The 23,594-nt window shown below is 41.7% G+C and overlaps 1 protein-coding gene across 1 annotated transcript in view; it reads left to right on the forward strand.

Annotated features, from left to right (window-relative positions):
- LOC145999169 (glycine receptor subunit alpha-2-like) overlaps positions 1–23,594 on the forward strand; it is a 125,568-nt gene that overhangs the window by 74,407 nt on the left and 27,567 nt on the right. Inside the window, exon 7 of the mRNA XM_083136102.1 lies at positions 16,747–16,945. Within this exon, the coding sequence (XP_082992228.1) occupies positions 16,747–16,945 (199 nt within the window). The remainder of the gene's footprint in view (positions 1–16,746; positions 16,946–23,594) is intronic.

Here is a 23,594-nt window from a genome sequence, read left to right on the forward strand (position 1 = left end):
AACGTGACTCTCAGTCCTCCCTTCCACATGATCTCCTTGTAATCCGAGAAGAATCCTGGAAGCAGACGCATGGGAAAGAGCACCGTGTGACTTCTCGTCGATATTTTGGTCCCGGCTTCGAATCCCCCGGCCTGGTAGTACGCTGCGTCCGTTTTGGATAATTTCAAAGTTCCCACTGCCGTCGACGTGATGCCTGGATAATCTATTCTGTCGATGACGGTGTTGTGTTTCCTCACCTCCACCTGCGAGAACAGGTGAGGCACGAAGTTGTCCACGAGTATCAAGTTTGCTGCTGCGGGAAACGCGTCTCCGCTTTCTTTCTTCACCACGTCGAATTGAAGGTAGAGGTCTGCTCTGTGAGGATGAATGAACCCGTCGCCTACGTCCACGTCGTATTCGATCTCCCTGTTCGCCTCGTTCAGATTGGCGAACGTACGACGGTTGGGAGGGAAAGATTGCAATTCGTAACTTTCGATTTGCTCCATTTAACATGTATGGTTATTTATTATACGTTGATCTCCACGATGGCCGTCGTAGTGGCACCTGCGAAATCCACCACGTCTCCTTTCTCGTTCGTCACCACCAACTCTATGTCGTCTATGCGGTTGCGACATACTGGAAAATAGATCGGCGAAGAGGGCGTGTAGATGATCGGTTCCATGAATTCGGAACTTGGTTTGAAAGTGGCTATGATTCCCGTCTGCTTGTGGCTTCCTAATAATCCGTCCGAAGATTTCGTGATCATACCTTCCGCCACGTTGCAGTGTACGTTCAGAGTCTCTATGGCCAAGAATTTAGGAATGTTGGTTGCTACGTGCTTGATGCCAGCTTCGAGTTTGGTGTCGTTCTCGAAACCTAAAAGTTCTCCCATGGTGCCCAGGTCCACGGTCTCCGTCGCGGATAGGATTTCCACTCTGTGCGTGACCGAATTTTGAGAAAGGTATGTGCCTTTGGGTAACTGAGCTTGCAAAGTGGAAAGATTGTATTGTCCTGGCGTGACGACGATGTGTTCGCTTCCGACGCTAATTTTGTTGTTGTGCTGCGTAACATTAGGTATGAGGTACATGCTGTAGAATGCACGCAGAGCCACGGATTTAGGATAGACAATGTCGTCGTGCAGCGTGAGTTTCAAGATTGAAGATTCGCTCGTGAGATGGAACACGCCCATCCTAGTGATGCTGTTTCAGGTTCCACAATGCTTTCTGGAAATCTTCGACCGTAGGGTTATTTATTTTAGAGAGAAACGCGAGCACGGAGAGGCAGAGATGACCGCAGTTCACGTCTCCAAAATCTTGAATGCGTTCGTCGTTGTAGTATATAGAGGTTTTGTTCGTTTTCAGATAATGAATTAAATTTGTAGGTGGAACACCTCCGAAAGAATCGAAAACGAATGCTTTATCATCATTTTTGTGGTAACATATCCAATGCGTGCCTGGATTTTCTTGACCGTCCAAGTTGACTACTCCACATTCTCTTCTTTTCACGCTTGAAGGTAACGAGTCGGACATAAAAACTCCTCTGAAGTGTTTGATTTGTAACGGTTCGATCAGAGATTCAATGTCTCGGTTGGTGAGTGCTTCTGTTTCTTTTTTTTAAACTTCTTCATCACGCCCTTTCCTCCTTTCTTCTCCATGGCCAGGTTGTGACGTTTCTGTTCTTCCAATTCCGCTTTGTTCTTCTTCGAGTCGATGACGGTTTTCGCGATGGCGGCACTTCCGCCAGCCAAACTTCCAACGGCCCCCAATGCTGCTAGGATGGCCGGGATGCTGAATATGAAACCTCCGATCTTTTGCTGTTTCCGCGAACGCTGCAACCGTCTCAATTGAGGTGTGCTGAGCAGTAATTTCATTCCATGTCCTTTCGACAAGCAAGAACGTTTCTTCTCGCGTTGTTTCTTGGTGAGTAACCCATCGAGGGCACCTAGATTTTTAAGATTGGAGTATGGTATCTGGTACACGACACCCTTGGGCTTCATGTTGATGCTCTATGTGTTATTTTCACGGTATGTTATTTATATATATTTTGATATTTTTTCTTGTGTAGTTTTTTTACGGTATGTTATTTATATATAAATATTCTGAGATTTTTTTTTCACGGCCCCGCAGTCGCTACACAAATTCTATTACGTGCTTTGTTTTCTTGCCAAAAAGTTCCTTTGTCCCCTTGTACACGATTCGAGTTTTGTTCTCGATTAAAATAGATAGTTTCTCGTCCGATAACATGTTAGCGTATCGATCTGGTAAAAATAGACTGTATTGTGTGTTGAGCAACAGGCGTACCTTGGGACCATACTGGGTAGAAACGATTGAACCGGAAGTTATCGTGTAAGATTTGTCGACTTCCAATTCCCGAATTTTTACATACTCGACTGACAAATTTAGCATTTGTTTTAATGCTTGGAGCTCACTCATTTTTTCAGTTGTCATATCGAAGAAGAGAAATTTTCAGTGTGTGTTAGAGAAATTTAATTTTTTTTTCACGATGTGTGTTACTTATATATACCGAAGATTATTTTTTTCACGATGTGTGTTATTTATATTTTTTTTTTTTTCATGATTTGTATCGAAGATTTTTTTAACAGAGGAAGAAAGTTCGTGCTTCGGAGAACGCGATGATTTGCGTGATGATTTCTTCAGTTCCCTGTTTGGACTTACGCCAATCATCAGTATATCGTCTTCTTCCCTGCCTCGCCTCGTGCAGTTCGTCCAACCTTTCGTTCAATTTCTCCCCCGCGGCCGACAGAAGAGTGTCGAGATCACCGCACCTCATTCCACTGATCTCCCGAAGACGGTCCTTGAGAACTATTTCGCATCCCATGTGAAATACCGGCGTCGTTTTAGCTACGATCACAAGTTTATTAACATCTCCGTTAACTACCTTTTTGAATATTTTAGATAGTAGCTCGGGTGGCAAATCAGTTATGCAAGCCATGTTGTTTTTTTTTTTACTGGATGTTATTTATATACCCCACCCCAATTTTTGTTTTGTGTTCATGGCAATGGTGGTACCCAGTGCGGCGACCCGTTCACCCAACGATGCGTCTCTGCTCACGAATCTTTCGAAAGCTGCGTGCTCTAACTTTCTGTCTGCTTCGTGACGTGCATCCAGATCCGTCTGCGTGGTGTTGTAAGCAATGTCGTGATCTTTGCATGCCGCGTCCAACGGATTCACACCCTTGTCTCCTCTCTCCAATCTTTTCTCGAGTTTGGTACCCGGTCCGCAGTACTGGTAGCCAGGTAGATGCATCTCGAAAGGTAACTTGTTGATGATGTCGTTCACAAGGCCTTTTCCTTCGGCCACGTTCCAAAATTTAGGAGGCAGCGTGTTGATGATTTTGATGAGGTAACCTATGCCCTTGTCGTTGTTCACGATGAAGTTGGAAAGTTTCGTGCTGATCATGTCCACGATGCCAACCTTCTCGTTGTAGAAATTACGGTTGCCTGCATTCTCTTCGCCGGCTATCACCAACAATCGGTCCACGAGCTTCCTCACGTCGTCCACCCAAACAAATTCTTTGGGTAACGTGTTGTAGCGTTTGACGCCGCTGCCTGTTTTGACCTGGTTCCAAATCGGTTTGATGAGATTCTTGTACTTCTCGCCGCTGCTTGATTTCACCCTATTCTGCGAGGCGTCGTTGTTCTGGTACAAGGCATCCGTCATGATCAGAATTTCCTTGTAACTTTGGTAATCTTCGTCGGTGTAATCTTTCGGCTGCTTTTTGGCGACGAGTTCCCACAGTCCCACCGTACCCGGATACCTGTTCCAACTATCCTTGTCGCCTAAATTGACTTTAATGTCGTTGCCTTCGAAGGTCACCTTCGATTTCCCAATCTTCCACACCACACCGCCGCCTTCGCTGGTTTCCATGCTGGGATACAATCCGAACACTTCATCCTTGTCGAATTTCCCCGTACTCAGGTAGTCTCGTGCCAAAGGTCCCAACTCGATTTTATCCGAAGACGTGCTGCCTATGGCTCGACGTCCTGCCGGTGCATCCTTCAGTTCGAACGGTGTCGAAGGAATGCTCGAAATAGGCGTGGGTACGGCGTAACTTTTAGCTGCGAGCGGCACTAGTTCGTTGATCAAATTTTTATTTTGTTCCGTGACACTTTTAATTTCTTTACCTAGACCGCTGATGGCATCGATCACAGGTTGATCCTGACGTTTCTTCTCTTCGTAGAATCCGCGATTTTCGGATTTCCAACCTTTGAAGCGTTTCGCGAGGTAATCGCGAAGCTTGAGATTTTCGTCTTCAATTTTTCGTTTCGTCATGACGTTATTTATATACGTCGTTTCTCACAACGTTGCAACGTTTAGAAAGTTGTTGATTTTGTTTCTGTATTTTCCGTCGTTGGGCTTCCTCGTCATGTCGATCGTAGCGAATCCGAAATCGTCACCGTTCCAGCAAGAAGAGCAGCGTTCCGAAAATTGATTGTAGTTCATGTCTCCGCCTACGTAGTCATCGTACGCGTGCTTGAGGTTGGTGTGATCTTGACGAAACAAACATATGAAATTAGCGTTGTCGCGTAGTAACTGTTTTGGAATTTTGGAAAACGTTTGAGCTAGGTAAAAGCAATCCATTTCTTTGTGACGACCTTGCGTGAAAAAATTGCGAATTTCATTTTGATTTTCCAGGATGGCGTCGTCGAACACAACGACTGAATTTTCACGACAATCGTCGAGTGGTTTTATTTCCGAGGCGAACGTTGCAATGTCCAGACCATCGTACAGTTTCATCAGTTGCTGGTATTTGGATTGCTCCAAACTTTTCGAGAACACGTACAGGTGCCTGTTCTTCCAATCTAACCAATTCGGTGCGAGGAGAAAATTGTCCACGAGCAGTGTCGTTTTCCCACACCCCGAAGGACCCACGATCAGACAGCGGATGCTGTCGGGAAGCAACTCGCCGTTTTTTTTCTTCGTTCCACTTTCCGAATCAGGTAGACGCTTCACCACGTTCCACGTACTCATAGAATCACTTCGTTTGAATCGATCCAACTTGTTTCCGGAAGTCCCAGCCATTTCACCAAAAGTTTGTTGCCTCTCTTGCGCAAAACTTTTTCGATAAGGTACGTGTCGGGGTATTTAGTTTTAGAGAGTTCCTCCTCGTAGAAGCGCCCCAATAAAATTTCACCGCCACTGTCTTTTATTATATACGTGTGACGGTTCCCGGGTAGAACTCGAACCACGGTAAAAAGTTCAGTGCTCCAGTTTCGTGTGAAACCCCTGTCAAACGTTCGCTTCAATTTACTAACCCTCACCTGTTCTCCAATTTTGTATTTAGCTTTTTTTGTCGTGGGCGTGTACTTTGGACAGTAAACGCTAGAAATTAAACGTTGCTCGTCAGACTTGGTAACGTCAGCTGGCTTCATGCCTATCGTTGCGTGCCGTGTGTGATTATAGTCGTTAACAAGTTCCGGAAGAATAGTGACCCACTTGTAGCTTCCCTGAAGCGTGAAGCGTGACCACATGCGCGATTTCAGAGTGCGATTGAATCTTTCCACGATGCTGGCCTTGACGTCACTGAAGGTCGAGTAATGTTGAACGTTGTGTTTCCGAATAAACTTTTGGAATACGGCATTGTAAAATTCCTTCCCTTTGTCCGTGTGCAGAAACCGAGGTCGTCTGCCGCCGCTTTCGCGAAAAATTGTCTTGAATGCTTCCATGACGCACGTTCCTGTTTTCGCCTTCAAAGGTAGAGCCCATGCGAATTTCGAAAATGTGTCTATGAGGGTGAGGAGGTACTTGTTGCCCTTGTTCAATTTATGCACGTTTTTTAACTTGCCGCTACTCATTTCGACGAGGTCGCTTTCCCAGAGGTCGTCGATTCCCTTGGTTACCACAGCCAAACGTTCGTAGTTGCGGCGTGCAGGTTTATGCAATTCTTGGACGATGGCTTGCCTAGACATTTTTTATTATTTTTAGAGATTACGTTTCAAAAGAAGCACCAGCGTGATGGGATTCAAAGAGGGTGGCACTTCGCTCGTGTTTTGAATGATCAGCTTATCGCCGGCACTCACGTCGAAAACAGTAAGATCTTCGTCTTCGTGTATTTCATATATGTTGCGCGTTTCGTTCCAACGCGCCAGAGGAATGTTTCCTGCTTTCTGGACACCACGATTCGATATCAAAGTCATGGTGGGAACGCTAGCTTTTCTGCCGTGAGACCAGTACGAAAATTCGTTTATCTGAATCGTGCCATCGAGGAGAAACTTGTAGTACGGATGATAAGGATGCAACATGTACAGTTTGTTACCTTCGACGAAGGTGGAGATTCTCTGTTGATTGGGTACGCTGTTGATTTCGATGGCTTGCAGAGAATGCAGTTTAGCGAATTTAGTGTCGACGCTAACGAGGTTGCTGTGAAGCTGACCCAGTGTGTTTTGTACGGGCAACAAATGTTCGACTATGGTATCCGTTACGGTAGAAAATGACGGTTTGATTTTCACTTCCACGTTCAACTGCTTGTAGCTTTCGTTGAGTTCTTGCAACTTGGCACCGAAAGAGGCCAGCGTCGATTCCTGCGTTGATTCCAGCACTCCAACTTGATCTCTGATGTTGACCACAATGTTCTGAAGGTTCTCGATTTGATTCAATTTCGAGCTCTTCTCGGTAAGATCATTCACGATGATTCGCATCTCTGTAAACTGCGTGTGAAGGTCGACGACGCTCTGCGAAGTGGGCAGCGTCGACACCAGCGAAGCAAGTTCGTCTCGAATCTGTTCCACGTTCGCCGTTTCCGTTTCCAGTCGTTTCAGCATACGTGATATGTTCCTTTTCAAAGCATGTAATTCTTTGGAGGTGGGGAGATTGGCCACCCTACTCTCGAGATCGCTCAACGAACTTTTGATGTCACTCGAATCTGATAGTGCCGTCACCGCCGTTTTCAATTTTTCCAAATCTTCGCTCGAAGGCACGCTCGTTCGTAACGATTCCAAGTCACCCTGTATGTTGTCCAGTACGTGATGAAAATGAGTAAGATTGGATTCGACGTTCAAATTTTCCAAATATTGGATCTTCTGCTGAACCGTGCTTAACGTGTCCTGAATACTCGTCAACACACTTGCTTCAGCGTGAATATTTTTAATTTCTTCGTTGATCAACTCCAGAGACGCCTGAAGCGTAGCGATGGTGGTTTGAATGTGTTCAAAATCTTGATAAGCCTCCAGTTGAATTTTTATGTTCGCGACGCTTTTACCGATGACCTGCAGTTCGTCCGACGATGGTAGGTTCGTCATTGTATCTTCCAAAGTCTGCAACTTGGATTTGATTTCTTCCAACGTGCCGGTGAATTCTTCTTGTAATTTGGAAACAACAACCTGCAAGCGTTCTACATCAATATCATTCACGACGGTTTGAAGTTCAGAGAAATTCTTTTCTATTGCGGAAGTTCGCTCTTCGATTTCGAGTTTCAATTTTTCCAAATCTTCATTTTTCGATTGAAATTGCTGTAATTTGGCCAAATCATTTTGAAGCGAATCCATGCTCAACTGTATATTTTGAATGTTGTCGTAAGAAGGTACGTCAACATAATTTTTTATCAGTGTTTTCAGTTCGGAATCGATTTTCAGAATGGGATCGAGACATTGCGTTTGGAGCGTAGCGATCTCAGACTCTAAACTTTTGTTTAAGGTCTCCTGCAAAGCGATCAAATCGGTCCTCAACTTCTTAACTCGAACGTCCAGCATAAGAATCTCTTCTGCATGGTCTACACGCTTGGTGTTGCCGAAAATGTCGTTAGGCATTTTTGGTTAATGGTTATTTATAATAGAATAGACGATTCGTAATTCTACGAAGAGAGGAACGAGTTTGTCGTAATCTCCTAGGAGTTCCACGTAAAGATAATCTCCTGCAGACACATCGTACGACATGTTAGAAAGTACCTTGTCGTGCTTCATTCGAAAAATGTTCTTGCCGGTAGAAATTTTGATTTCGCCTGCGTTCTCCGGATTCACGGTGATTTGAAGTTTCCCGTCGATCGGAATTTCATAGAAATGTAAATTGTTATTGAAGACGTAAAACATCTTGCCCACATCGTCATTTATTTTTGTCCATATACTATTAAGATGTACAATTAGTAGACCATTGAGTTTAGATAACATGGAAGGTAAGAGGTTATTGGAATTTAGTGATGGAGTGTCCATGTTGCTTTGTTTGCGGAAACCAAAAAGATTCATTGTTCTTCTTAGTTATTTAACACGTTGTGCTTTTTTTCCTATTCTTCTTCAAAACATACGGAGGAAAAGGGGAGCCCTCGGGCGATGAAAAGTTGCAAGCTGTTATTATGTTGTTAAGCCCGCTCCAAACCAAGGCTCATTAAATTCAACTCTTATTTTTCATCGCCCGAGGGCTCCCCTTTTCCTCCGTATGTTTTTGAAGAAGAATGGGAAAAAAACACAGCGGACTTCATTGCTATGGGGTTACGGTTAACACACGTCACATTTATCGCTTTTATTGTAGTGCCCCCACTCCCTCGTGTGGATTTGACAATCGAGAACACGTAACTTGTTGTCTCTACCATCCAATGCGACCTTGGTTACGCGCGTCGTGTACAAATCATGCAATTTACTTGCAATGCGATGATCGGTGCTGAGTTGCCTTTTACCATGAAAAAGGCATTCTTTGTAGTCTTGCATGCTAAATTTGCTGGTACTTATTTTTCCCACCCCCTTCGCTTTCTTGATCTCTTTTTCTTCTGCAATCTTTACACAGTACATTTTGGCACGAAGCCCCGCAAATTCCCTGCTGTACTCCCCGCCAACTTCATCTTTGAACTTTACTATGATCATTTTATTTTCTGTCGAATGCAAGTGATGGTCTGATGGTAAGTTGCTAAAATCAAACAGATGCTTCATCTTAGTCAGATCATGTTCGAGGTTTGGTGTTTGGATTAGAAAAATGAAGCTATCCGTGTCAATGTAACATATTTGGATGTTATCTCCATAAAAGGGTTGAAACTGATCGTAGTACGATTGGTACATGTGCAATTTTGATAGTTCAAGGACGGTGGCACCTATGGCAATCGGCTTGTTGAGCATCACTTGCTTCTTGTTCCTCTCGACGAATACTAGATTCTCGTCGAAATTGGTGAAGTTTTTGAAGTAGGGGGATGCGACGATCTTTTCAAATTTCTTTTCGTCCGTGACCAACATTGCATCGATGTAATTACGCACGTTCTCCATCGTCTTGCCGTAGATGGCGTTATTGAACAGTTTGTACAGATCCTTGTCTGCAGGCGATGTCGATTGCGCTCTGCGTCGCGTGTTCTCGGCTATGTAGGATTCCAGCCACCTACTCTGTCGGAACTTCAATCCTCTATGAACTTTCTTCAACTGCAAGCCGTGACTCAGGTAAAATTGGAGGAGTCGGTAGTGCAGAACGTAATTCCACTTGTTCTCCATGCTTAGTATTAGTTTTGGCTCCGATCCTCCAGGTGGCTTCTCCTTGGTGGGGGCCAGGGCCAATCCGTGATGTTTCTCGTGAAGCGTTTCGGGATAATCGAGATCCACTTCCAAGAAACAGCCCCATTCGTTATCTTCCCTCCAGTTGAGAAAATCTTCGCAGGAGAGTTCCTCTTCGGTCATCCACGCGTAGTCGCTGATGGGAAGACACTGGGACATGGAGTGGCCGTACAGGTTGTTGACATCCCAGTAGACAATATAGGTGTTGGGCCTCGATGCATCGTAACCAGGCGTATGAGGATTGTTTGCCTGAGCATGGCGTCGGGGACATTGGACGATGCCACCGCGTATCGCACTCTCCATGAAAGCATACTGTTCCTTCTCTGCAATAAGTCCCACTTCCACGTTGGTGTATTTCATCATCGATTCCCAAGTCAATCCCGGCGTCGTGAAGAAATACGCAGGATCCAACTTGTATATCGCGATGCATCTCTTACGAAACGATTCGAAAATGTCCATGAGGAGAGTCACGTCCAATTTGAGATAGAGATCGTGATAATCGCGAAAAGTTTGGCAATTGAATGCCGTCCATACACTACGAGCGTGTTCGTAGTCCTCTTCGGAACAGACGTCCTCTGTGAGATGAGAATAAAATGCCTCCCGGGGTGGAAGTTCCGTCTCGTCAAATTTCTCGAAATCGTTGACGTACTCGTAGGGGTAGACGCCCTTGCGACGCAACAGATTCAAATTCTCATCTCTCCCCGAAAAACATTTTTGCTTGGTGGCCACAAGATCTTCGTCGCCAAGTTGAGATGCAAGGCTTGCGAGGCTGGAGGACAGGAAATTGTAAGAGTCCAGGATTCGCACTTCCACACTTCCTCCTTCTTCGAGAGGGATCCACACTCTCACTGTAATATACTTCTCGCTCGTTCTCGGAATGATGCTGATTCGGGAAGTTATGTTGTGGAGCTCTTTGACGAAGAGATGTGTGTCGTACTTCTCCGTGTAGTGCAGAAACACGGCAACAAAATGCGACTCCTTAATTTTAAGATTGCACGAATTACAGATGGTGTTTAGGAATAATCCATTCTGATGGTTATGGTGGACGACCTTGTGATTTTCGGCGGTAAAAAGCTGGTTACACTCCTCGCATCTTGTCGCCGCGTCATGTCTCTGTTGTTGTTCCGTCGTGAGAGCAGGTGGAGAAACGTAAGAGCCTTTCAGGCTGGGTGCAAGTTCTCTCGCGCATTCCGCTATCTTCGTAACAAAATGTTTTGCCGCATCGGGTCCGCAATACAAGATGACATTATTTAATTTTTCTCCGTAGATGGAGAAACTGCAAGGCTCGTGGTGAAAAATTTGGATCGTGCTTGAGGTAGAGGGATCAGGGTCGCAAAACGTCATGGGAACTTGGAAGCTTTCAAAGTCGGCATAAAGGACGACGGGATGGTGGAGAAGAGCCTGGTGTTTCTGAAATTTCATCTTGGTTCCGGGTTCCGGCATGACATCTTCGGGTTCTGCATTCACGGAGCCAAAACACTTGTGCTGTTCTCTCATCTTCTTATCCCCGCGAAAAATTCTCAAACACCGATCGCAAATTTCGATCTTATCGTGATTCTTGCTGATCTGTCTTCCTACTAATCCTGAGAAATTCCGTATTAAACTGTAACGGCCATCTACAAGCAAGAGTCGAATTACATTATTCTGCCTTCTCGCAGGCCTTAACACACGAATATTGCCGGAATCGTCAACCCCAAAAACAGAAATATCGATATCTTCTCCTTTTTCCTCTCTATAGTTTTTTAAAATTTGATTGATCTTATTCAGGGGCACAGGATAGGAAATTCCTCTCATCATATTCTCGTATCTCCCCTCATATTCTCTGTAATTGGACAGACGTTCGGGGTTAACATTATTAGCTGGGTGTAATGCGGCGATGACAGACCATAGGAAACTCTTCTGATCATTACTTTGTATGTTCAACACTGCATTTTGCTTTTTTTTTGTTTTTTGTTTTTTTTGAGCGCTGCGTAATGGTTTGAAATTGCAGACTCTAAGTTCTAACATGTGGCTGCGACCGCAAAGACTCCATCCACTTCCCCTACCTTCAAACTCTTCTTGTTTTTGTGTCAGGTGATCAAATAGCCGTGTCACTATCTCGTCAAGATCCTCGTTATTGTCATCGTGTAAGGCTTCACACCCTACGTAAAAGCTAAAAGTGCTTGACTCGGACGAGACAACTTTCTCATACAGCAGGGTCAAGACGAGATGAATTTTAATTGCAACATTGACGAGGCAATCACGTAATTTATCGACTACCTGAGATTTCACATTGTTGAGGAAGATGCTCGAGTCACACTTTTCATCGCTTCCAGATTTATACGTTATGATGCGTGCACTTTTATTCAAAGCACTGCTTTCATGCGCATCAATGCGAGATTTCTTTGCCGGGGGGGCGTCATCATGTTCCGGTAGACGACATTTTTTCAAATGCCTAGCAATATTAGGTTTCGAAATCAACTTTCCACAGTTGCGACATGCCACTTTCCCGCAAAAACCGGAGGGACCTGGTTGCGGTTCCATTTTTTATCTCTGTTATTTATATATATATACAGAGAAATTTTTTTGGGGGGGTTGTGGTGGTGGTAGTGGAAAGCGCACTGAAACAGAAGGAAAAAAAATTGAAAAAATGCTAGACATTTTTTCCTTCCACATATATATTAGACGCGAACAGTATGTATGTATGTATGTGTGTGTGCACTGTTGTAGGAGGTTAAAAATATACGACATGTAAGTGTGTGTCAATTTTTTATGACTCCTCTGAATATGTGTGTGTCAGACGTAAAACATAAAATATTAATATATCATGAAAAAATAAAAAACTTACCTTTCAAGAGAGATAGAGAGAAACTTCAAAATAAAAACTTGTAGCTCACTAAAACTTCCACGATGATATATATATACTGCCAGACAAACAATTATGAATACTGAACTGCCACGATTGACGTTCACCTTTCAAGAGAGATAGAAAAACTTCAAAATAAAAACTTGTAGCTCACTAAAACTCCCACGATGATATATATGTATACTGCCAGATAAACAAATTAAAAAATACTGAACTGCCACGATTGACGTTCACTATGATAATAATGTACAAAAGAAGAAACTAGTACGTTATATAGGAACTCCTCTCCTTTTTTCTCCTTCTCTCCTTCCTACTCCACGCGACTCTCTTTGGTGAAAACACAATAAGCAAATAAAACCCTTGTTGACTGATTCATTCATGCTATATTTTTTTCAACAAAAAAACTTTTGTGATACGTACAATATCCTGTGGGGGACAAATAACAATAAACGGGACGTTGACAGTTCCACCCATGCATGTATTGTCGATCATTTCCCCTCGGCCTCTATTCCACGCCCCGTCAGGGTGTGGTGTGTGAAACGGACAATCCCCAGCACAAAACTCAAAAAGCGGAAGATGCTGCTGTGTTTGCTTCCGCCGCATCCGCTTCTGATTCTATTGTTATCGGGGATGTGATGGGTTTTTTATTCAGGACCGTGGGAAAGCTGAAAAAATAGAATCTCTTCGGGCGGAAGAGGATGCAAGGTGAATAGGTTCGGGGAGGGGTTGCTGTGGATAGTTTGGTCCGTGATGAAAATGTTACATTGAGCGACGAAACACAATTTCTCCACAGGGACAGGAAAAATTCTACCGAGCGTCGCTATCCACGCGAACATTAGAAATTGCTTGAATGCCTTGGGGGGCTTGGCATAGGATTATCGATTTTCGTTTTTAGAGAATAATCTATGTAAGATTCTAGCATCGAGAATAAACAACATTGATTAAATTTTTGACAACATTCGCAGTACAAATCTAAACTCGTGATGATTTCGCCGCCACCACGCACCCCTGGCGAGGTTATAGGGGCCAGGTATCCTAAAAAACAACAATTATTATTTGTTTGCTTGCGTCACAATACGGAAAATAATGAGAGGCATACGCGCGCGCGCGTGTGTGGCACATCGTTCCCTCCCCGAGAGAGAGGTTTACGAAGATCACGATATATAAACATTTGGTCCCGGACTTGGAAAATTACGATAATATGCACTCATCTTTCAAAAATAAGAGGATGAGAGGAGAAGTTTACGAAGGTCACGATATATAAACATTTGGTCCCGGACTTGGAAAATTACGATAAGGTGCACTCATTTTTCAAAAAATAAGAGGATGAGAGAATAAGAGGATGAGAGGATGAGAGCGCGCGCATGTGTATATGCCACATCGTTCCCCCAAGAGAGAGGTTTACGAAGATCACGATATATAAACATTTGGCCCCCGTTGATTCCAGCACTCCAACTTCATCTCTAATGTTGACGACAATATTCTAAAAATAGAGAGGATGAGAAAATGAGAGGATGAGAGAATGAGAGAATAAGAGAATAAGAGGATGAGAGAATGAGAGAATGAGAAAATGAGAGAATAAGAGGATGAGAGGAGAGGTTTACGAAGGTCACGATATATAAACATTTGGTCCCGGACTTGGAAAATTACGATAAGGTGCACTCATCCTTCAAAAAATAAGAGGATGAGAGGATAAGAGGATGAGAGGATGAGAGGAGAGGTTTACAAAGATCACGATATATAAACATTTGGTCCCAGACTTGGAAAATTACGATAAGGTGCACTCATCTTTCAAAAAATAAGAGGATGAGAAAATAAGAGGATGAGAGGATAAGAGGAAGATGAGAGGATGAGAGGAGGATGAGAGGGATGAGAGGAGGATGAGAGAGATGAGAAGGATGAGAGGATGAGAGCTCATCTTTCACTCATCACTGCCTTTTTGCACCCGTGAAACATCGTCAGCGCAATAAATGAGGCGTGGAATGGGGAGAGAAAGTGAGTTTTTCAACTTTTTGTGGTCGTTTGGTCAAGAAATCAGAGTTGCAGTCAGATGCACATTTTTTATCTACTCTCCATCTTGGTCTTCATAGCAAAAGTTCTCGGTTTCAAATCCCAGTCTGGACATTGGTGTTCTTTGAGAGTATCCCTTCATCAACTGCATTATACCAGCCAGTCTCATCCCTGCGATTGCCCAATAGTGGCAGAAAAGTGCGGTAAATAACAAGAATACAAAGATAAATTAAAATGTGCAGGGGTTAACTTTACTTTTTATACAGACAAGTAAAAGAGGTTTTCCTCCGAGGAAGAGAGTAAAGCTGTCCAGGAAAAGCCTTCAGAAGAGAATCAGGTCCCTAGCAACTGAATTTGCCAATGGCCAGAGAGATATTGCACAGTATCTTAATAGCGTTGGACACTGTATACGCTTCTGAAGTATTGTAAGTTAACAGCAATGTACTGAAGACATAGTTTTCATTGTAACGAAAACATCTGTTAAATATATTTGTGACAAATAAGCCACATTACGCTTTCATTTTTCATGAATACATTGCACATTCATTATGGGATAATATTGGTTAGTTACAATTTTACTTCGGCTTTGGTGGCAAAACGTCCACTTTCTTGGTGTGAAAATGTCCGCATTCACGGTTTTGGTGGCAAAACATCTGCTGGCAAACTATTCGGACTTCAATGCGACAAAACGTACCACTTGATGGGACGGCAACAAAAATAATTTACCAAAATTACAATTTTCTCTAATTTTGCTGATTTCCATCACACTTTATCCAGGCTTTGGACTGGCAAAATTACAATATAATGTACGTATATATATATATATATATACATATATATATAGGTATTTTGCCTGTTTAAAATCAGCTGTGGTTTAGCTATCGTTAGGGACACAAATTTATGGCAAATAAAAACTGAGGAGAGCGGTAAATAAAATGTTAGATCAGCGGTATATACCAGCGGTGGAAAAAAAAATTGGCACACACTTTTTCATCATGAGAGGAAACAACATACAAAAGAGCTATAAATTGATAAACTGTTTCTTCATTTTTATATACTGTACACATATGCAAGTACTTAGCTGTCTAACCAAAATAAAACATCAACAGAAAATCACTTCATTTCTAAAATGCATATTCGGGGGAAGAAAGGAATGCAGCTTGACAGGGAGCGAAGTTTTCGAACTGAGATTATGTGCATGGGAAATCCCAATTTGCAGCGTCTTCCTGATGTGATCGAAGATAAAATGTTCTTCAGCTGCAAGTGGTAGGAAACTTTAGGCAAACGTTTCGTTACAAATCGACAGTTTGCGCGCACAACCTCGATTGCCAGTTTTTGCGTGTTTTCTACTTAATTTGACGATATTTCACGGTTATTTCGCGAAAAAGCGTTCATTTCGTGGAAAAGCACACATTTCGCATTACTTCGCGAATAAAACTCATGCATATTTCATCATTGGGGGTGTAGTTACGTGCAGAATGTTCAAAATTGCATCTTTTTTCACATTTCGCGATTTCGCGCATCGCGAAAATTCATTGTCCCTAGCTATCGTCCACATTTTTTCTTTTCTTTTATCTTTTCGTCTTTTCTTATCTTTATTTTAGTTATGTCAGTTCTAACCTAACCTAACCTAACCTAGCCTAACCTAATCTAATCTAATCTAACCTAACCTCACCTTTGTCTTGTAGGTTGCCTAGAGTATCGTTGTAAATCTTGGTAATTGGCGTTTCTTCCTCTCGAACCCTTATCTTCGCCTCGTGCATACGCTTCTTCACATCTAACTGAGCATCATTCGGGACTCCACAAACGGATGGCAGATAGCGCAACGTATTGGAATGTCTGACATGTTCAAGCGTTTTCCTTGAAGTGGTACGTTTTGTCGCGGAGTAAATATTTTGAAGTTAGGTGTTTATCTGAGTGGTACGTTTCGTGGCGAAAACCCTAGTGGTACGTTTTGACGCTGGGACGTTCTGTCGGGACACCATCTTAGACACCCCAGGACTTGCCTAGGCCGAATTCGAATTTCCCTTTACCACTAATCTATTTTTTATGTACAGTAGCGTACCAAGACGTTACACAAAGGGGGGGATATGACTTCTTTATAGTCAATTCTATATTTTATCACCCTTCCACGGATCTGACGTTCTTCATATTTTTTTGAAAACCTGCGTCAATGCCGAATTATAACACCACCAACTCTCCATCAGACACGCCATTGGTCATGCACATAATTATATTCGCGTGAAAATAAACTATGTGAATATATCGCTGCTTTATAACAAGTTGTGTTCTTTTTTAAAAAAACACAACACATGTTTGTTTTTATTTTATTCAATAAATTTCAAACTTTATCTGTCCTACAATTAGTTAAAATTATTTATGCTATTATAAAAAACGTTTTCTCATTGTTATATCAACATATTGTTGCAGGGAATTCCATGGGAACGAGACTGCGTTTTATAATTTATAGGAAGATAACAACCTACATATGGAACCTGTATTTCCCGACGATGATTCTGGTGATGATGTCATGGGGAAGCTTTTTCGTTGTCCCAGAGGTGGTTCCGGGAAGGATGGTACTCCTGGTCACCAATGTACTCACGTTGGTGCATGTCTTCATGTCAGTCAGGTGAGAATTTCCTAGATTCTAGTAGAATTAGGCAAATCTCACTAATTCTGTTGTCTTCTACTCGCGTTTTTGCACCACACCATACTAATATTATTTTAGATTTTATCATTTTCAAATTTGCGGTTACAAAAACTAGCAATATGAACTTCCTCCTTTAACGAAACGTAAGAATAGGGGAGCAAGATCGTTCCAGAATATATTAACATAATCAACGTGGAAATAGCAACTGTGGGCGTGGTCAATGGCAACAGCCAAACGCAGCACGCTTCTTGTATGACGTAACGGTCCATCAGCTGATTCCTTGATACATGTAATGTACCTTGGCGCTGAGAGACAATGTACAGTTACGGACAGTTCTGGGTTGTAATGAATGCATTGACTTTCAATGACATCGTTACAACCCAGCAGTGTCCGTGACTGTACTGTTCATGGCGTAATGGGTTAAAGTGTATCGTGATGGTTATACTTTTTCCAATTTTTTACCTCCGATGGCGTAGTGGCTACGCCATCGCCTTGTAATCAAGGGGTCCCGGGTTCGATACCCGGTGGGTGCACATAATAGTTCTAATACAACTTTAAACTGTAGGTCCAATCTCGATTAGCCTATCTACGCATGAAATGGACTTGAAGCAAAAAGTAGAAATAAGTCTAGGATGACATGCAATAACATTCATAACACCGCTCTGCAATTTGAAATATTTTTTTTGATGTTTTGGTTTCGAATGTCTTTTCCCCCATATTTTTTCCAAATATGTAAGCAGTTTTCTTCTATCACGTCCAGATTGTTGGAAAAAAATGAAAACAAAATTTGCATATTGAACCATTACCGACATATATTTATACCCTTCTACAAGATCATTGCCATGCTTAGAAACGTGGTGTACGTGTATATTATAATTATGTAATTGTAAACACAATGTACGCACAGTTCACAAGAACTACCAACAAGTGATATTATTTACAGTGACCTCACTTATTTTACAGGCAGGAATTTTCGTCTTTTTGAACTTTTTCCATATACATGAGAAGTACTTTCCTTTTTCAGGGACCAACAGTAGTCTGCCATCATGTTCACAGTCCAACCACCATAGTATATTCTTTTCATGTCTTTCAAATCCTGATGGAAACGTTCACCCTGTTCCTCGCTGTAAAATCCAAGACAAGTATCTGGAAAATAGTCAATGTGAGCATGTAGGAAGTGTAACTTCAAACTCATGTTACAACTTAGTTTTCTCAAATTTTCCAACATGGTGTTCACAATGGTTTTGTAAGCTGGACTCCTTCTGTTTCCTAGGAAGTTTTTTACAACATCTTTGTAGCTCTCGCATTCTTGCTTTTCTGTTTGGCTCATTGTATCCTCAAAATTGGGGTCACACATTAATTTCCTGATCTGAGGTCCAGTAAAAACACCTGCTTTCAGCTTATCTAGGGTTATTCTCTGATAAACACTACATATGTACTTAAAACATTCACTGTCCGTATCTAGGGCACGTACAAACTGGCTGATGATACCCAATTTAATGTGTGGAGGAGGGAGAAGAACTTTTGTGGGTTCCACAAGGGGCACATGCATAACATTCTTTGTTCCGGGTATCAAGGGTTCTCTGGTTGGCCACTCCCGCCTTTGCCAGTGACGACTATCCAACTCGCACAGGAAACAGGGCATTTTTGTGTATCCCATTTGTAGTCCCAGTAAAAGGTTGATAACTTTGAAGTCACCACATACAACCCACCCATACTCGGAGTACTTCACACACTGCAATAGAAACTGCAAACTTTCATATGATTATTTCAAAGTAATATAATAAGCAACTGGTACAGATCCAAGAACATTGCCATTGTGGAGTAAGACACCTTTCAGGCTGGTTACAGAAGAATCTATGAAAAGCCTCCATTCCGAAGTTACATACTTTACACCAAGCCACGTTACAAGTTTCGGTATGTCATTGCAGAAGATCATAGACCTTTCTTCTGAAAATAAAGAAACTATTTCTTGTTCCCGGGATCTGTAACATGAAATTTTAGTGCCAGGTAACAATAAATGTCTGTCTTTCAGTACAGAAGCTAATAGTTCAGAACTTTCCTTTGGTAACGCAAGATCACGTACCAAGTCATTCAGTGTGGTCTGACTAAATAAGTGTGGGGTATTATCACTTGTACTGATCCACTGATGTCCGTTGTATCACTTGCAACTTCCTTTCGAGGCGATGTACAGCTTGAAGATGGACGAGAAGGAATAGGTAGACTTTCGTCATGTTTGATTGGTCTCATTGCAGATCGCAAATGTGGATACACTATGTCACTTTTGTTCTTGGCACTAAAACCTTGCACTTGAACTTGACAAAAATAACAGTCATCCGTATGGTTTAATTGTTCCCTCCATACCATTGGCAGAGCAAAATAGAATTTCTCTCTTTGTCCGTTCATCCAGAACCTCAAACCTTCAACACAAGTCTTACATACTTTCTGGTGTGCCCATGGTTAATTTTCATCGCCAAGCACAAGTCCAAAATATGCAAAGTAGGCTTCTTTGACGAATGGCGTTATCTTTAGTCTTTGTTTACACAACATCCACATACTTAAGAGGAAGTGTTCGGGTCGCTTTTGCAGCCACGTGAAGACATTGTTGTCCGAATATACACAATTTGTCACTTCATGCAACCGTTCAGCACTAGGAATACAACACACTCGACCACCTGTGAAACAAAAAACAGTTAAATTAGTGTTGCCAGACCACATACAAAGGTGTAATCACAATTTAACTCTAAATACTCTCCATGCCCTCCTATGGTATATAAACGGGACTTTTATGAAACACAAATTCCTGATTTTCTCGAAAACCTGACGTGATAGGAAAAAACGGATTGCACCGTTGAACTCAGCGTGAAAATTCCATTTAGGAACACTCATTCATTTGAAAACCTCATTTTTGCTGCAGAGCAGTGAATCATACTGTATATGAACCATACAATATACCTTATACACTTATACAGTGTATAAGAATTTGACTTTTATAAGATCTACTGTCCATAATTCTATTATATACGGGGTGTAATGGATGGTTGTTCCGTAACACTGGTCAATCTCTCTTCTACGCAATACAGCCTGAAAGTAAATGTTTGCTGTCTAACAGAGGCCTGGCGCCTGAATTCGCAGCAAGAATGATCCTCTGAAGGGGTGTGTGTTATTCTGCGTCTAGTTCCATATATGTATCGGGTGTTTTTATGTAGCCTCAGATTGATTTTTGTTAAATGAAGAAATCAGTGCTCGGTTATGTAGACCAGTTTCTATGGTATCTTTCGCTATTCATAATCAATATTTTAATATGAAGTGATGCGAGAAAATAGCCTAAGTGCTACGGCATCTTCAATCATCAATAACGCAGGAGGAAAATTCTAACATCATAATAGAAATGATCTGTCTTTGTGATGTCAATGTGTGTAATTGGTTATTACTTCAGACGAGAAAATGTACAACATAGAGATTACTTTCTGAATATAGCCTAATAGTATTGGTGGTCTATCACAGTATTTATATTTCTTTGTAAAGGTTGAAATGGTATACTTGTTTGCAGAATGAATTTTAATTTTATAGAAAATAAAATGCAACGATTTATTATTGTGAAAGAATGACTTACTGAAACTCATGCATTCTTTTACTACATATTGTGACTTCTATTCTGCATTTCATAAAACAATTGTAAGTCTACAGCAAGTAGATAGGAATAAATCGTACGCAAATTATAGAAGCATTAGTCAGAACAGAATGACGACTTTGACTTGCCATTTATAAATAGAGAATGCAGCCATATCAAGAAGAACAAAGAAAAAATAAGTAATTCGAATTCCTGATTATATAGATACCGTCTCGGTACTCAACGGAGGTGCCTGATGAAAGTAATGAAACAGTCGTAAAAACTGGCGTCGATTGGGTTACAACAGTAGGGAGGCAAGGTGGGGGATGGGCGATGATACAGTCCCGTGGCAAACGTGGCAAAAAAGTGGGGGTAACTAACTCTCAAGTCCCCTCCTAATCACCGCCACTGGTCGAAAAGCTTCAGTCAGAATGCCCAAATATGAAGATCGTAAACGACACGATAGGATATGATTTTATGGAAACCTATTCCATACTACCCAGTTCTACATCAAACACCCCTGGAACGCTTCCAGAACTACCTCCATCAAGACAGCCGAGTTCTATCCTAGTGATCTGACAATCTCGTAACGGTCTTCCTCAAGTCAAGCGAGTATTGGATTCTGTTCTATTCTAGATCAGACGACCTCGTAACGGTCTTCCTCAAGTCATCCTAGTATTAGATTCTGATCTATTCTAGACCAGACGATCTCGTAACGGTCTTCCTCAAGTCAACCTAGTATTAGATTCTGTTCTATTCTAGATCAGACGATCTCGTAACGGTCTTCCTCAAATCAACCGAGTATTGGATTCTGTTCCATTCTAGATCAGACGATCTCGTAACAGTGGGCCTCCCCCATGGCTCAATGGTAGCGTCATTGCCTTGTAATCAAGGGGTCCCGGGTTCGATACCCGGTGGAGGCACAAGTGGTTCGGATCCCACTTTAAACTGTATGTCCAGTCCCGATTAGCCTTACTGTGCATAAAGTGGACTTAAAACACCAACTCAAACCAAACCAAACTCGTAACAGTCTTCCTCAAGTCAGTCGAGTATTGGATTCTGTTCTATTCTAGATCTGACGATCTCGTAAGGGTCTTCCTCAAGTCCACTGAGTATTAGATTCTGTTCTACCCTAGATCAGACGATCTCGCTTAAAGGTCTTCCTTAAGTCAACCTAGTATTAGATTCTGTTGTATCCTACATCAGACGATCTCGCGTAACGCTCTTCCTCAAGTCAAGCGAGTATTGGATTCTGTTCTATTCTAGATCAGACGACCTCGTAACGGTCTTCCTCAAGTCAACCGAGTATTGGATTCTGTTCTATTCTAGACCAGACGATCTAGTAACGGTCTTCCTCAAGTCAACCTAGTATTAGATTCTGTTCTATCCTAGACCAAGAGATCTCGTAACGGTCTTCCTCAAGTCAACCGAGTATTGGATTCTGTTCTATTCTAGACCAGACGATCTCGTAAGAGTCTTCCTCAAGTCAATCGAGTTTTGTATTTAGTTCTATTCTAGACAGTGGCGTACGCAAGGGGGGGTTACCGGGTTTAAACCCCCCCCTTGAGCTTTTGATATATTATGAAAAATGCTGTCGAAAAAAATTAAAAATGGCTAATTTATCACAGTCAAAGATCTGCAACAGTAATAAAAATAAAAATAGTAATAATAATAATTATAATAATAATATTAACAATACTAATAATAATAATTTGAATGATTATTCCCATGCAGCATGGAGAAAAGCACAACATTTCAAACACACGCATCTTTAATAGTGAATGCCTTGAAAATAAACACAAATTCTTGAAAATTAAATTTGAGGGCAACTATGATTTAAAAGAAAAAAGTTGTTTTGCACATCAGCTGCAACGATGTTCAAAGAACATGCACTTTTTCTGTGAACAATGAGCTTTAACTAAATAAAGTTCTTGGTTCGTTGTAAGCTGCTAATGTAGACAAATGCTCGCCCTACAAGAACACACGATCACCAGTCCACCTTCCCATTGTTTGCGCGGTGCATTTGAATTTCTGAATTCGAACTACAATAAGCTTAACTATTGTGAAATGTTTTGTTGGCAAGAACAACGAGACAACCAGGTATGAATTATAGTGCCCGTGCATAGTAGATTTTGAGAGCGGTATTGGCGTGTTTCTCATAAATCTTTACAGTGTAGTTTGGGATCCGTCGATATGTCTAAACAATCTAAGCGGCCGCAAAGTTCAATAATGTTGAAGAAGTGCTTTGTGAATCACCTAGAAGTAATAAATGTGTTGGAATGTCTATAAACTTACTTTTGAACAAAAACATACACTCAGTGGAGTGAAATTTAGCAACATGTATTATCCTGCCTCATCATCATCCTGGGTGAGTTCTCATAGGTAAAGGTAATGTAAATTCCCTCATACATATAGCACCGTGTCATGAAAGCACGTGTAGTGGTGTGGTGGGGCTCCACAGATTCTCAATCTCTGCCATTTTGCGGGTGGTGATCAGCACCATGCTCCGGCAGCATTTATCCCCCCAGGGTTGCTCTCAGGTACCCATTGATATGATGCTGGGTGCGGGGACAAGGCTGGATAATTTCCAACCAATTCCGGGGATCTCCCGCGAAGTTATCAGACTAGACTACCGCGGCTCCATGCTGAGGCTCCTTGGCTGAGTTTCATATTTTGATTATTTCAATTAATTTAATATATTTGATTGTTTTTATGGACTATCATAAATAAATAACCATTGCCTAGACAATTATTTCGTAACAAAGAAACAAAAAAACTCCAAGAATTTGTTAACAATCGAATGTCTAGAAAATAATTTTGTCCTATTGCTTTCATAAATATATTTATGTAGATCTCTACTACTTAATAATAGTAGTGATATTAGTAGTAACAGCAGCTATATTAGTAGTAATTAAACTAATTAATTAATTATCAGTATTATTAATTAATTATGAATATTATTAATTGATTAAAGTATAATAAAACAATGGTAATGTGAATTTCGAAAAAGTTTTA

The sequence above is a fragment of the Lepisma saccharinum genome, chromosome 15, assembly GCF_977018435.1.
Source record: "Lepisma saccharinum chromosome 15, izLepSacc3.1, whole genome shotgun sequence".
Lineage (NCBI taxonomy): Eukaryota > Metazoa > Arthropoda > Insecta > Zygentoma > Lepismatidae > Lepisma > Lepisma saccharinum.